Here is a 13,375-nt window from a genome sequence, read left to right on the forward strand (position 1 = left end):
TTATAAGGAAGATTTATTTGCAAAGTCAATCTTTTCATTTTTAGAAAGTGGAACAGTATATGTCAAGATAAGTCATAATTAATATTTTATTTATTCAACATATATTTTTCAAATATCTGGTATGCAGAATCTAATGGTAGTCATATAGGATGTAGAAAAATAAGAACAGTTTTATTTCAAATAACTTTTATTCACATAGGACTAGAGGAAAATCTAATTCAGTAGAAAACACAAGACAATAGGGCATATTTCATTTTTTTTTTGAAGAAGAAGAATCGTGACACTAACAACATCAATAATTTGGAACACACAACTGTGTTTTCAAATACAAAAAAAAAGGAATCAGAAAGAAGGTGAACATTCCATGAGCATGTTCAACAATAGTATTGTTATTAGGTATTGATCCTTAATTAGATAATTATTTTGCACATCTGGGAAAACACCACTGGCAACACAATTTTAAGAAAAGAAGTTTGGCAACATATATTTTTTCTCAGCAGCTCTGAATGTCAGATCTTGGTGAATGCTAGCCAAAAAAAAATTAAGGGCAAAACCACTGGCATACAGAGGACAACAAACTGATCTTATTACAAAGACAGATATCAGACCACAATAGAAAAAACACTTTAATTTTACACTAAGCCAGAAACTCCAGATTATTGGCACACAGATCAGTAAGCCTGGTCTAGAGTGTTTAATCACAAAAGTAATAAATATTGGTTTCCTGCCTGACCTGCCCACCTGATTTCAAAATATCAGGATATTTGCTTTCTAATGATATAAACTGTCAAATCTCTAACCTACAAAATGGCTACTCATGTTTTACTGTATGCTGGTTTTCCCCAGCAACTACTGAAAAGGCAATTTCCTATAACCTAGCTGTCCTGTAGATAGATTCTGACATCAACGATCCAGAAAGAGTTTGAAAATCTCACAATTTAGGAAAAGCTGATGGAGATTTTTATCTGCAGTCAACTCCTCAGATTATAGAATAAGAATTCTTTATAGAGTTTTTTAAAATTCCATTTCTATTCAATTTTAAGTTAATAAGACCAATAGGCAGATATTGCTGCAATCATTCTATCAATTATTACAAAATGCCATCTTCAAGAAAGGGCACCACAATGAAGGCTAAATGATATGACCACAATGTCCCAGAAAACATTTTCCTCTCCTTATTCTATTGGATGTTGTAACTTGCCTAAGGCCCAAACAAGAAAATAAAAGAACTCCAATCTTCATTGAAGAATCTGGCATTCTTTTACTTCCAAGATATACTGATTTAAAACTGCTTCTTTTGCCATGTTTTTCTTCAGGTGGAAGTTTATGCATGTGGGTTTGTCTCACAAAGACATCTTCCAAAGGGCAAGGAAATTGTATGTACAACTTGGATGTAATAACAGCACAACATAGTTGGATAGTAGTAAGAATGGTAGAAAACTATCTTTGAAGCAAAAAGCAAATTCTGAATTAATAAAATAAAGTGCCAAGTCCCAAACTACAGACCCAAACACAGTAATTTTATTTATCTTATTTTGAAAAAAAAATGTTAAGTGGTTCTGGAAAAGGAAGAGATAAAAAAGAATGATAAAGATGACTAGCTTTAGTTTTTACATATAATGGCATGAAGGAAAGCATGTCCTGTGGAGTCTTGGAAAAGAAGCTGTCAAGAATGTTTCTGCTTAGAAAACACAAAGTAGAGATTTCAGAAATTATTCTGATTGTTTAGACACGGCAATTTGGTTCTGGCAGGAAAGCAGGAGAACAGAGAAAAGAAGAAAGGAAAGTATTGGTTAAAAAGATTGGCACTGTAGAGTGAATTCACTGTGTGTTTGTTAACTGTTCCAGTTTGAGAATTAAGATGCTTTGAAAAATTGTTATAACTCTAATACTTTGTCACAGGGATCAACTCCAAGCAGCCCCAGATCAATAGTCTAATGTTTGTTTAACCTAACTATTTCCAACATATTGATAACTGACTTAGTTGTTGCTTAGTGCATTATATAAAACCAGCCACCAATATCATAGGTAAAATGAACTGCAGTTGGTATGGGGAAACTGAGTTCTACGGTGTTGTGTGTGTCTACTGTGTTCATTGAAGTGGTTGTCCTCTGGCCATGTGAAAATCATGCTCTGCTTCATGCAACATGTGATGGATCAAAGCAAGCTGTTCTGGTTAGGAGGCCAGGTCTATGATTTTCAATATAAATATGCTCCAAAATAGAAACTGTAAATAGGCACTTATATATTTTAGTGATGGTGTTAAGGTGATAAAATAATTAATAATACTTCTATTAAAAGGGAGTAAGTAGTACAAAATACTGAAGACCAAATATAATTGTGTCCTTTGGGAACACAAGAAATTTGATGGTGATCATGACCATGAAGAAGATCAGTTTTGAAGACAACAATAAAATGCCTTCGCCTCTTAGGATAGGTCTTCTGGTTTTCATTTCTTTTGGAGGTGAAAATGTTCCCTTTATGGAAGTGTTCTAACAGATGTGTTGTTCCCTACTTCTCCCCACCCAATTCTTATTTTCTCAGCAGGCAAGTGAATTCATTCCTAAAGCGGGAAAAGTATATAAAGATAGATACCACTAGGAATGACAATGTCAGACTCTGACAGAATGGTTATGTCAAGCTCAGAATAAATTTCTTTTAACACAGAAAATCTGCTTTGTTTCTTCTGGGGCTGTTAGATTGTAATACTTATATCCAGTGAGAAAAAATTGAGAGTAAATTTTCAGAAGATAAATAGTAAAAAATATTTAAATAAATTGTCCTAAACATAAATGCTGGGTGTATAAACATATATTTGCTTATTAAAGAGGAATTTTCGCCCAAGAGACTTTCTACATGATCCTTCTATTTTACTTTCATATGGAGTCTATAAAGAAACCCAGAAAATCCATAAGGCTTTTTGATTGATCTCCAGAAATAAAACAGGACTGAACTATCAGGAGACACTAGTCCTGTGTTTTCTGAAGCCTTTGTGGGAGAAGAAGCACTGTTTTCCAAGGCTACCATGTTGTCAGTGATGCGTGAGCGTATCACATAGGGTTATATTCCAAACCAAAGGCAAAATTATGTTCCTAGGAAATAGGAAATGCGAATTGTAGAAGTTTGTTTTTAAAATAAATATGTTTTCTCCAAAAGCTGACTTCTGTCTCCATTATCGATATGTAAATCTGTTAAAATATTTAAAAATATTTCATTTTAAATATTCTCATTTACTAAATGATAACTCCTGTTTTCAATAGAGATTCAGTTTGCCCACTACTTGATAAAAGTATTTATCAGTTTAACATACCACTCCAAATTATGCTATATGATTGAGAAAATTAATTTTCTTGTTTTCTTTCTGTATCTATTATGAAATCTCATTAAACTCATGGAATTACTTACTAGTAAATTTTCCCTAAATTATTATTTTTATTTACTATGTATGAGATATCATAAGACTTGAAAGAATGTGATTTATCATTCAAAATATGGACCAGGATAATTGGTAATGCTCAGGGTGCCACTCTTCTACCACCCTGTCATTGGGAGCCATTGTGAATGATAAAAATTAAATGTGTAAGTGAAGAAAACTATAAAAATTAAATGGGTAAGTGAAGAAAACTAGAGCAAGTGAAGTGCCTGTTCAAAAACTGCTGGTTTATTTCAAACAAAAAGGTTGATATTCTCAAAAGGCTCCATTCTGTCCCTCAGGGCTACGGTCCATCTTGTAATAGTATAATCAAAAAGCACTGGCGCTCTGTTCTTACAACTGCATTCAGCTGTGATTAATCTTCTCCACAGTTTATCCCGGTATCCTAATGATTCTAACTGCAACCAACTGGGCACAGTGTCACCTGGAAGGATGTGTGATTAACTCAATGTGTCATATTTAAAATCTCAATGACCATGGCCATGTCCTAGTGAGTTGTCTTTATCAAATTGGTGGCTCAACAGAAGTACGTGGCTATCTTGTTGGAGGAAAGAAACATCAGTAAATTAGTATGAATGTGCTACACTGTTTGAATTTCTATTCCAACATCTAAAAAGAAAAAAAATTGGGGAGGACTGAAAGGTAATAACTGGGGATTTATAATTACAAAGTTGCTTTTAAAACTTCACAATTATGTTTCTAATTAAAATGTGATATAAATGGTGGTTTTGTTTGTTTGTTTTCTTTTTTTAAGGGAAAAGGTTTCTTTTTTTAAGCCTTTGGCTTCCCTGTTTGGTTTTCTTTAAGTAAATTTCTTCAAGAAATTACTACACATTAATAAGAACTAGCAAATATAATTGGGATAAATTTCTCTGAAAATATCAAGAAAATGAAATTTACAAGAAATTCATTGCTCTTATGAGTTGATTGACCTAACCCTTATGCAATGAAAGTCATTTCTACCTAATACTAAGTTACATTCCATTTCAGATTTCCTATTTCAAAGGGTAGCTCAAATTTCTAAGATGTTAAACCAAGTATTGAGCCATTTTTGTATATGTAATAAAAGTCTTTTAAATTAAAATGGTAATCCTAAAAAAACCAAATGCATGAAAATATGGTCTGACTGTATAACAAAAGAGAGTTATATAATTCTACTTGAGTGAAATCTTTCATCTTTGATTTACAGGTTAGAGTCCTCTCTAACTAAAACCATATTGTTCCATATCTTTCATATCATGGCCTTTCCTAAAACCTTGTTTTAATTAAGGTTTCTTTCAGATTTCTGAATAAAAGCATGACAATCTTCACTTATGGCTTTAATATATCCGTTGAGTTAGGAAAATATGTAAAAAGAAACATCAACTCTTTTGAAAGTATTGTCAGGTATTAAATATGCAAGGTATTCTACCTTGGTGTCCTTAGGTGTTTGAGTTACACATTGAAATAGAATTTTCAGAGGTAGGGATAACCTGCTTATTTATATTTAGTAAATTTCTTTGAATCTCAGAAATAAATGTCCTTTGTTTTAAACCTTTGCAACTAAGGCAACATGTGCAAAGGTTAAATTTTGTGTTTGTTTTCACACGAAGGCACAGTTTCTAGGTTAACTCAGTTCCTTCATTAACAGTGCCTTCATTAACACATTTCCAAATCTAGAACATTCAGTGACATTGTTTAAGCCATCTTGCTTCAATAGTCTCAAAGCTAAAAGAACACAATCAGATAATGCAATGGTGTTAATCTGAAAAGTAAACAAAATAAATTGAAAAACTCAAAGCCCCTGAGGAATAGGGGAGATTATGAGTAATTGCCAGTATTTCCAAAAGAAGGAAGGATAAAAGGTTAGGGGGGAAAAAAAGAAGATGAAGCAATGGAGGGCAGAAAAGGAAAGGTGAGAGAATAAATTCTTGATAGCTTTGGAACAAATTAAGACCATCTTTGAAAAGTCATGTGCTTTTTTTCAAAGACTGCAAATCTTCAAGGGAACATACCTTTAGAATCACTGTCATCAAGACAAGGAAGGTATGCGGGGAGGGAGACCTCATCCTCTACAAAATTGCAAATTGTCCCTGCCTGAGAACCAGGAGAGGATGCTAGGGAAGTAGGGTAATTTTCCTCAAAAAAAAAAAAAAAAAAAAAAAAAAAAGACATAAAATATTGCACCATTACATACATATGTGGGTTTCCTTTGGCATGTGGACTTTGAGATACAGCGTGGTTGATTCCACTGAGAAAAGCCTCACCCGCAGGTCCTCCATCTTGAACTCTTGCTAGGAAGAGTTGAACCATGTGTTAAAATGAAGGCAAAACACAAAAACAAAACTAAAAAAAAAAAAAAAAAAGAATCACGGCGATCTGTCTGGAATTGCTACCCGTTCAAGGCTGAAAGCAAATCCTGGAAACAATTTAAGACTGACAAAATTTACCCAATAAAAAAACTGATCAGAATGTTAGGAATGAGTATGTTTCAGGTTTTTGCCCTAAATTTCACTGGCTGTTACAGCTTCTGAAATTAACAATATCTAATATGGTAATGGATGTTTCTAGTTCATACTTTTGTCTGGGAGTGGGTCACCCAGCGTAATAAAAGCGCGCTGGAAGCAGTTTCTTCCAATCGTGGTTTACTGTAACTTTAGAATCACAGCAGTTACGTTTCAGGAATCTTTAATGCCCTTTCAAGTCCATCCAAAGAACAAGTGAAGCTGCTGTTCAGAATTTTGTGCCCAGTGTTTATGTTCTATCGAATCTGTGCCACCCAGGCAGCAGACAAGACATGTCTGAGGGTGCTGGGGTGGGGGCATACACAATGATGTCACACACAGGAAATATTGGGGGAGACTTGGCACTTCACAAGGCTGGCTCCTCTTCCATGGGCTCACCAGCAGTTCTGTAAAAATAAACAGGCAATCAGAATACGGCATAAGAGTACACAATGACATTGTAGATTTTCATGCATAATCAAAGCTGATTTTTCAGCTCTCTCTGATGTTTATTTGTGTTATTCAGTTATCCATAAATAGAGTTTCTTTCCTAGGAAGTATAAACAAATGTCAAGTGGAAAAACATTTTGGATCCAAGCAATCATTGGAAATGTTCCTGTTTATATTAAAACATGTCAGAATATTTTATAACTCTAGATTCCAAAATGTACATGTTTTGTGTCTAGTACGGTCCAATAATTTATTGCAAAAATTAACTACAATATTTTATTTTAGGAGCAATTGCAGTGATTTCCTATGGAACCAGTTTGCTAATGAGAGCTAAGGACCTAGCTAGCTTCCGAAGGAGTCTCACCAGGGCTCTGGTTTTTGCTTCTGTTCTTTCATAACTGGGTTGGCTGCCTGCCGGAGGCATTTCAAATCAAATTCTGAATTTGATTAGCAAATCACTGCTACAGAACCAACATTTTATAAGAAATGCACTATGGTAGTGTGTAAATAGTTTTTATTCGGCATCATCTGTGGGGTGTTCTGCTCGGGCAAAACCAAAACTAATTGCTTGAAAATTTATACTTCAGATTTAGCCTTAATTTAGTAACACTTTGAGGGTGTTTGAAGACAAACTTTTAGAATGATTTTTAATTTAGTCAAAAGAACAAATTGTAGCAGGAATCCAAATACATGAGGTAGTTGGATTGTCAGGGGAAGTTGGATTACTGGGATTTGAGATTCGGGGAGAAGTGAGTCTGAGCTCTGTAATTTGCAAATGTTGAAATTACTAATGTTGTAACTTCCCTTCTGTGAAGGTATGGTTTCAGGCATAAATCAGAGGGAAAAGATGTTCCTTACAGTATTAGTGAAGGCTAAAAAAATAATAATAATAAATAAAGAAGGATGTAAATAACAAACATTATGAGACATTAGTTATTCATCTCTTCATCATCTACAATTTGCAATAAATCGAGTAGAGTGACATACAGATACATGACACACAGTGTCATGCCTGTGCTACCAGAGGGGAACTCACTATTTGTACGTTGGTTCTTTCTAGCTGGTGGGAGAATAGGTACGCGGTTTTCATTTTCTTTTCATAGTGTTTATCTTCTTGCCAATGTTGTATAATGAATCACTTTCATATTAGGAAAAAATGCTATGTTTGAAACACAGCTGTTTATGAAGACAAATGAACTACTTAGCCATGTTATTTTACAGATTTATAAAGAAAAGTGCCAAGATTTCAATGCATCTTTAAATAAAGCAGTTGCTATTTTAGCTGAGCATTTTTTTTATTATATATTTAAAACAATGAAAGTAAGATATTATCCATGGAGTGGTAATAAAAAAGATTTTAACACATCCTTTAAAGAATGAGAAGCAAAAGATATTCATTATTTAATGTTAGCAAATAGAAAAAAAGTTCTAAAATAGTCTGTGAAAGAGTACTAAAAAAGAAAAAGAAAAAAGTCATTTCTGAGGAAGTTATACCCTGTCCAAGAATGTTCAGGATACAGAGGCTGTGAGAAAGTGTTTAGACTTGGTATAAACACTTAAACCAAGATTAAAGCTAGCTAAATGAGTCATACTTAATTAAAATCCTTTCTATCTAAACTGATCAGCACTCCAAGAAGAAAAATTTAACATTTAGGAAAACATTTAAATTTTGAAACAAATTTATGTGTAAATATACAAATTTATTTACATCTGAGAATATGTGGACAAAGAACTTACAGAATACTCAAACTGAATACTCTAATGCAAACTGAATTGTCCTAAATCTAACCAAAGCCACAGTGAGACAATTTTTTTCCCCACATACAGGATTTGGAATTGCACAGAGAATGGGATGCAGAAAATATCCCAAGGGTCACCCACATAAAGGATCTCTTTCTGGTGCAGAATCTGTGCATTCCTCACAGGTCCAACCTTGTTTTTGAGGGTGTGGGCAGGGTGTCTACAATTTTTGTCACTCACTGGTGAAAACTGAGCCTCTTCTGTTGGATCACAGAGACTTGCAAGTAGGAAACCCTTCTATCAGATATTTCTTTGTCCCTAACCTCCCTTTAAAATGATTTCCTACTAACTTCTGTCTTGAAGGTAATCCATTTACTGTTGCACACCTTTTACCGAATCACATCCACATCCACACAACTGACCAACTCTTTCATGTCTTGCAGCTAGATGCATTTATACATAGCACATTGGAAAATAGCTCATATATAAGGGTAGATGATCTATCTTCAAGTTCCAGCTCTGTCACTTTCTACAATTTAACTTTGAGCAAGAGTCAGTGTCTCTAGATTATCTATTTTCTCTTCAAAATGGAAATAATAACCCCTGACTTGCCCTTAAGGGGGTGGGAATCCAATAAACTAATGAAAGAGAGTGTGCTAATGGATCATACAATGTTAAACAATTACAGAATAATTGCATTACACATATCTCCCATTGCAAAAATTTGTAGAATCTCCTGTCTTTTATTCATAGCTCTCAGTGCAAGGGGCACTATCTTTTCTTACTACTTGTCTCTACATAAATATTTCCTATGTTTTCATGTTTTTAAAGAAACACGTGGAAAGTGAGTTAGTGAAGGAGCTCTGTCTCTTTAATGGCTATTTTGAGGGGAAAAAGTGAGAAACAATGCTCTGGAAATGTTGGGGGGGGATTCCCACTTTACTCATTCATAGAGCTATGCTCAGTTTACCTTGATTAATAAAAATACAGTCGTGGAAAGGATGGAGGAAGGGAAGACATTGCAATTTCTACATCTTTGAACTTAAGTTCCCTTACAAGCAGGGAGGTAGAGACAGTAAGCTCAGAGATAGCTGTAAAGTAAACCCACCAAAGATAAATTTTAGTACAACAGTTTAACTAATTGAAAGACAAAAACTTCTACTACTACAAGCCTGCCTCGCAGGGAACACAGACAGTTCTCTATCAATGAAGAGCAAAAGATTATTATTATACAATAAAGGGAAAGATCCATTCAGTCCAGCAATCATAGATTAGTTTACAAAGGTAAAAGCATCAAGGAAAGATAAGGATAGAAAGATAAAGCATAAAATTAAACCCCTATATTTTCCCTTAAATTGATATTTTATTTTCTATGATTTAAAAAAATATTTGTTAATCCATACTAAGATTGTTATTTGGTAGGACATATTTTCTCTTATTATGTTTATTTAATTTAATCTGTGCATTTTATTTTTCCCCCTCAAAGACAAGCAATCTGATGCTTGTTGCATACATTATTTGTGTTCTTTAAAGCTATTATTGTTTAATGGCATATCTTTTTACTTTATGTAAATTTCATTTCTATACACACATTCATCATTTGTGTTTCTTAATTTACTTAATACTGTATTTGTTAGATGCATCATTCATATTTATTTAATCTATAGCCACTAACTACTACATGGCATCCCAGTGGTTTGCATCCATATTTTAACTATTCATTCTCACAGTAATAGACATAGGGCTTGACTCTAACACTATAGCCATCATGAATAAAGCTGTGGTCAGCCTCCTAGTACATGAACTCTAGTGACTCCAGATGAGAATATCTTGGTATTCATTTCCAAGAGCAATATTACTGGGTCAAATGTCTTATTGTACACTAAATGGTGCTAAACTGTTATCTAGCATACTGCCATAGTTCATTTTCCTATATCTGGGAAGGCTTCACAGCCTCACAACTGCAATGCTAGCACTACCCAGACTACTGGTCTACTGATTTCTCTCTTTCTCTTGCTTATCTGAAGTACTGCAGATTGAACCCAGGAGTACTCTGCCTCTGGTCTACATCCCTAACACTTTTAATTCTGTTTTGAGACAGGGTTCTTGCTAAACTACCCAGGCTAGCCTCAAACTTGTCTTCCTGCCTCAGCCCCCTGAATAGCTGGGATCACAGGTGTGTGCCATTGTCCCCAGCTCTTTCCATGGACTCTTGAAATAGACATAGAGTGTTCACTCTGTGCCTTGGACCTCTTTCAGGAACTGGGAAGACAGCAGTGAACAAAACAGACAAAAATCTCTATTCTTATTGAATCCCTGCTCACACATTTTAACTATTCATTTTCCCCAAAATGGACACAGGGCTTGACTAACATTGTACCTATCATGAACAGAGCTGTAGTGAACTTCCTAGTACATGAGCTCCAGTGACTCTACACTGACCTTATCTTCTGTTTACCATCTAATGTATATAAAATAATACTTGTTCAAATTTGCATTTCTTTGATTACTAATGAGTTTGGGCATCCCTTTAAAGGATTTGTCTTCCAGCAAACCACACAATGCAGAATAAAAAGAGAATCAAAGGACTTTCATAAGTAAGTGCGATGATATGTGTCTGTCCTGCAGGTTTCTTTAATTTGCTCTTTCTAGTGTTCATGAACTCATTTTATACTGTACTGTTTTGTCCTTATGTGCTTTATGAATTATATTTTATGTTCTTTCTCTCATTTCTCTCATTTCACTTTTCTTTTTTGTATCCCTGCTCTAACTATTTTATATACCTAGTAGACATTCCATAAAAACTTTATGAAATGTTCATAAACATATGTTGGGATGATTTTATAGCTCTTTAGAAGTAATATAAATCAAGAATAGAACAAGAATTTTAGCAAAGGATAGAATTTCCCAAATTATTCTTAGTTTAAACTACAATTCCACACCTGAATGTGTGATCTGGAAATGTATATAGGATCATATCACAAAGGCATGCAGGAATCAAAAACAAAATAAGAGCCAACACACACACACACACACATGCACGCACATACACAACAGTACTACCATATGGTTGGCTGCAAGTTTTTGTGGTGAGTAGTCATAAATTTTCTAATAGTTCCCACTATCCAGTCCTAACTTGCCTTATTAGTTCATTTTCTTTATTTGTCCACTTCTTTAATTCTACAATGTACGTTCACCTTAACAAGCCTTCCTTTTTCTCTCTCATCTAATGGCATCACCATCTATATGCTACTTCTTTTTGTCTGGGTGGTGCTAGGGATCAATCCAAGGGCCTTACATGTGCTAGGCAAGTGTTCTACCACTGAACTATAACCCCAGCCCAAGAATACTACTTTGGCTTTCTTTCTCTCCCTTCACGAATTGACATTTGTGCATGATTCTTCAGAAATTTACCTACAATATGCTTCCTTTCTCTACATTTCTTCTCCCATCATTATTTAGCTTTCTTATCACAATTGTCATAAGAATTTCTTGACCACCTCTTTAGTATTATGCTAGCCCCTATTCTATACTGTTGTCTTTTAGATACATAGTCCTATGCTGTCTGTCTCCTGTTTTGGTATCTTACTACTAAAAAGAGGATGCAATCCATATTCCTTTGGTAATAACTAAATATCCTTCCAAGCCTTCTGTACCCATCTTTTTCTTCCCAGACTGCCAACTTAGAAAAGAACAATATTCCCTTTCCTAAGGACTGTACTTACATACTCTCTCAAATGTCTCTGGATTTCTGCTCTATTATTACTAAAAACAATTTTTAAGTATACATAATGGGTTTTATACTGTTTTTGGAGATATAATGGTAAGCAAAAGGGGCTTTTATTTATAAGAAACTTATCGAAGAAAACATATCAATCAAATATTTATTAGATAATTTTTATTTATATCATATGGAATAATGCAAAGATATAGAGGAGGCATGAAAAAGGGTGACCAATTTAATCTTGCAGTTAGTTAGTGTTCAGTGAATGTTCCCTGATCAGCATCAGTGCTGTTTGGTTTGAGATCTAACAGCTAAGTTAAAAGAATGAAGAGCTCATTATAGAGTTGGTGATATGAGGAAAAGGACAAGATATGTATTCCAAACACAGCAGAAGGTGTGTGCCAAGAAAACCTCGATATGGAAAAGAGTATGGTTTTTAGGAGAAAACTGAAGTGAGATCTCATTTCTTCACCCCAGAGGAAAGGCTGAAGTAGTAAAGACTGATTATACCACATTTACATGAACTGTCATTCATTGCTAGTGAGAACAAAAAAAACAGTATATCCATTTTGCAAAGCAGTTTGAAAGTTTCTTATGAGGTAAAACATATGACTTCCTTATAACGTAGTAATTCACTCTTACCTATACGTCCAAGAAAACAGAGTGCTGTTTACATATGTACACACACACACACACACACACACACACACACACATATGTGCGCGTGCGCACACACACACATGGTTTGTATAAAAAAATTTTATAGAGATTTAGGATTCTCAAAAATTAAAAACAAAGTTACCATATGAGTCAAAATTCCATCTTTTGAGTATATATCCAAAAGAGCTAAAAATAGAGTTTTGAAGATATATTTGTATACTTGTGCTTATTGCAGGGTATTCACAATATGTTAATTGACAGTTGAATGTAAAAACAAAATGTGTCATACACTTACACAAGAATATTATTTAGATTTAAAAAGAAGGAAATCTTGTCATATGCCACAACATAAATGAACCTTGAAGAAGCTTGGCTAAAAGAAGGAAGCCAATCACAAAAAGACCAATACCCATGTTTTGGTTTTCATGAGGTATTTAGAAGCCCCAAGGCAGTTTTCAGGGGCTGAGGTGAATGAAAAGGGACAGTAGTTGTTCAATGGCCACAGAATTTCAGTTTTGCAAGATGAAATTCCAGAGAGCTCTTGCAAGACAGTGTGCCTCTCATTAACACCACCAAACTGCACACTTACAAATAACTCTTTTTAAGTGGTAAGATTTATGTGTTTTATACCACAATGATGAAAAATAATCCATAGTAGATTCATCCATAATAGCCCCAAATTGGAAACAAGCCAAACACCCACTTGCAGATAAGTGGATAAACAAATTAGGATATGTTAATGCACTGGCATAATGAATAGCACTGCAAATGAATAAACTACTAACTGTTGGTGAAATGAATGGATGTCAAAAATATTATGCTTAGTGGAGTAAAGGAAGCCAGATTAAAATCAGTATGAAGTGCATAATTTCATTTAAATGAAAT

At 34.3% G+C, this 13,375-nt stretch overlaps 1 protein-coding gene across 21 annotated transcripts in view; it reads right to left on the bottom strand.

Moving 5' to 3' along the window:
* Positions 1-169: 169 nt before the first annotated feature.
* Hdac9 (histone deacetylase 9) overlaps positions 170-13,375 on the bottom strand; it is an 860,512-nt gene continuing 847,306 nt past the window's right edge. For all 21 annotated transcript variants that reach the window (XM_078040000.1, XM_078040015.1, XM_078040005.1 and 18 more), the window contains one exon: positions 170-6,323. In XM_078040000.1, the coding sequence (XP_077896126.1) occupies positions 6,284-6,323 (40 nt within the window). In that variant the 3' untranslated portion in view covers positions 170-6,283. The remainder of the gene's footprint in view (positions 6,324-13,375) is intronic.

This window comes from Ictidomys tridecemlineatus, chromosome 2 (assembly GCF_052094955.1).
Source record: "Ictidomys tridecemlineatus isolate mIctTri1 chromosome 2, mIctTri1.hap1, whole genome shotgun sequence".
Lineage (NCBI taxonomy): Eukaryota > Metazoa > Chordata > Mammalia > Rodentia > Sciuridae > Ictidomys > Ictidomys tridecemlineatus.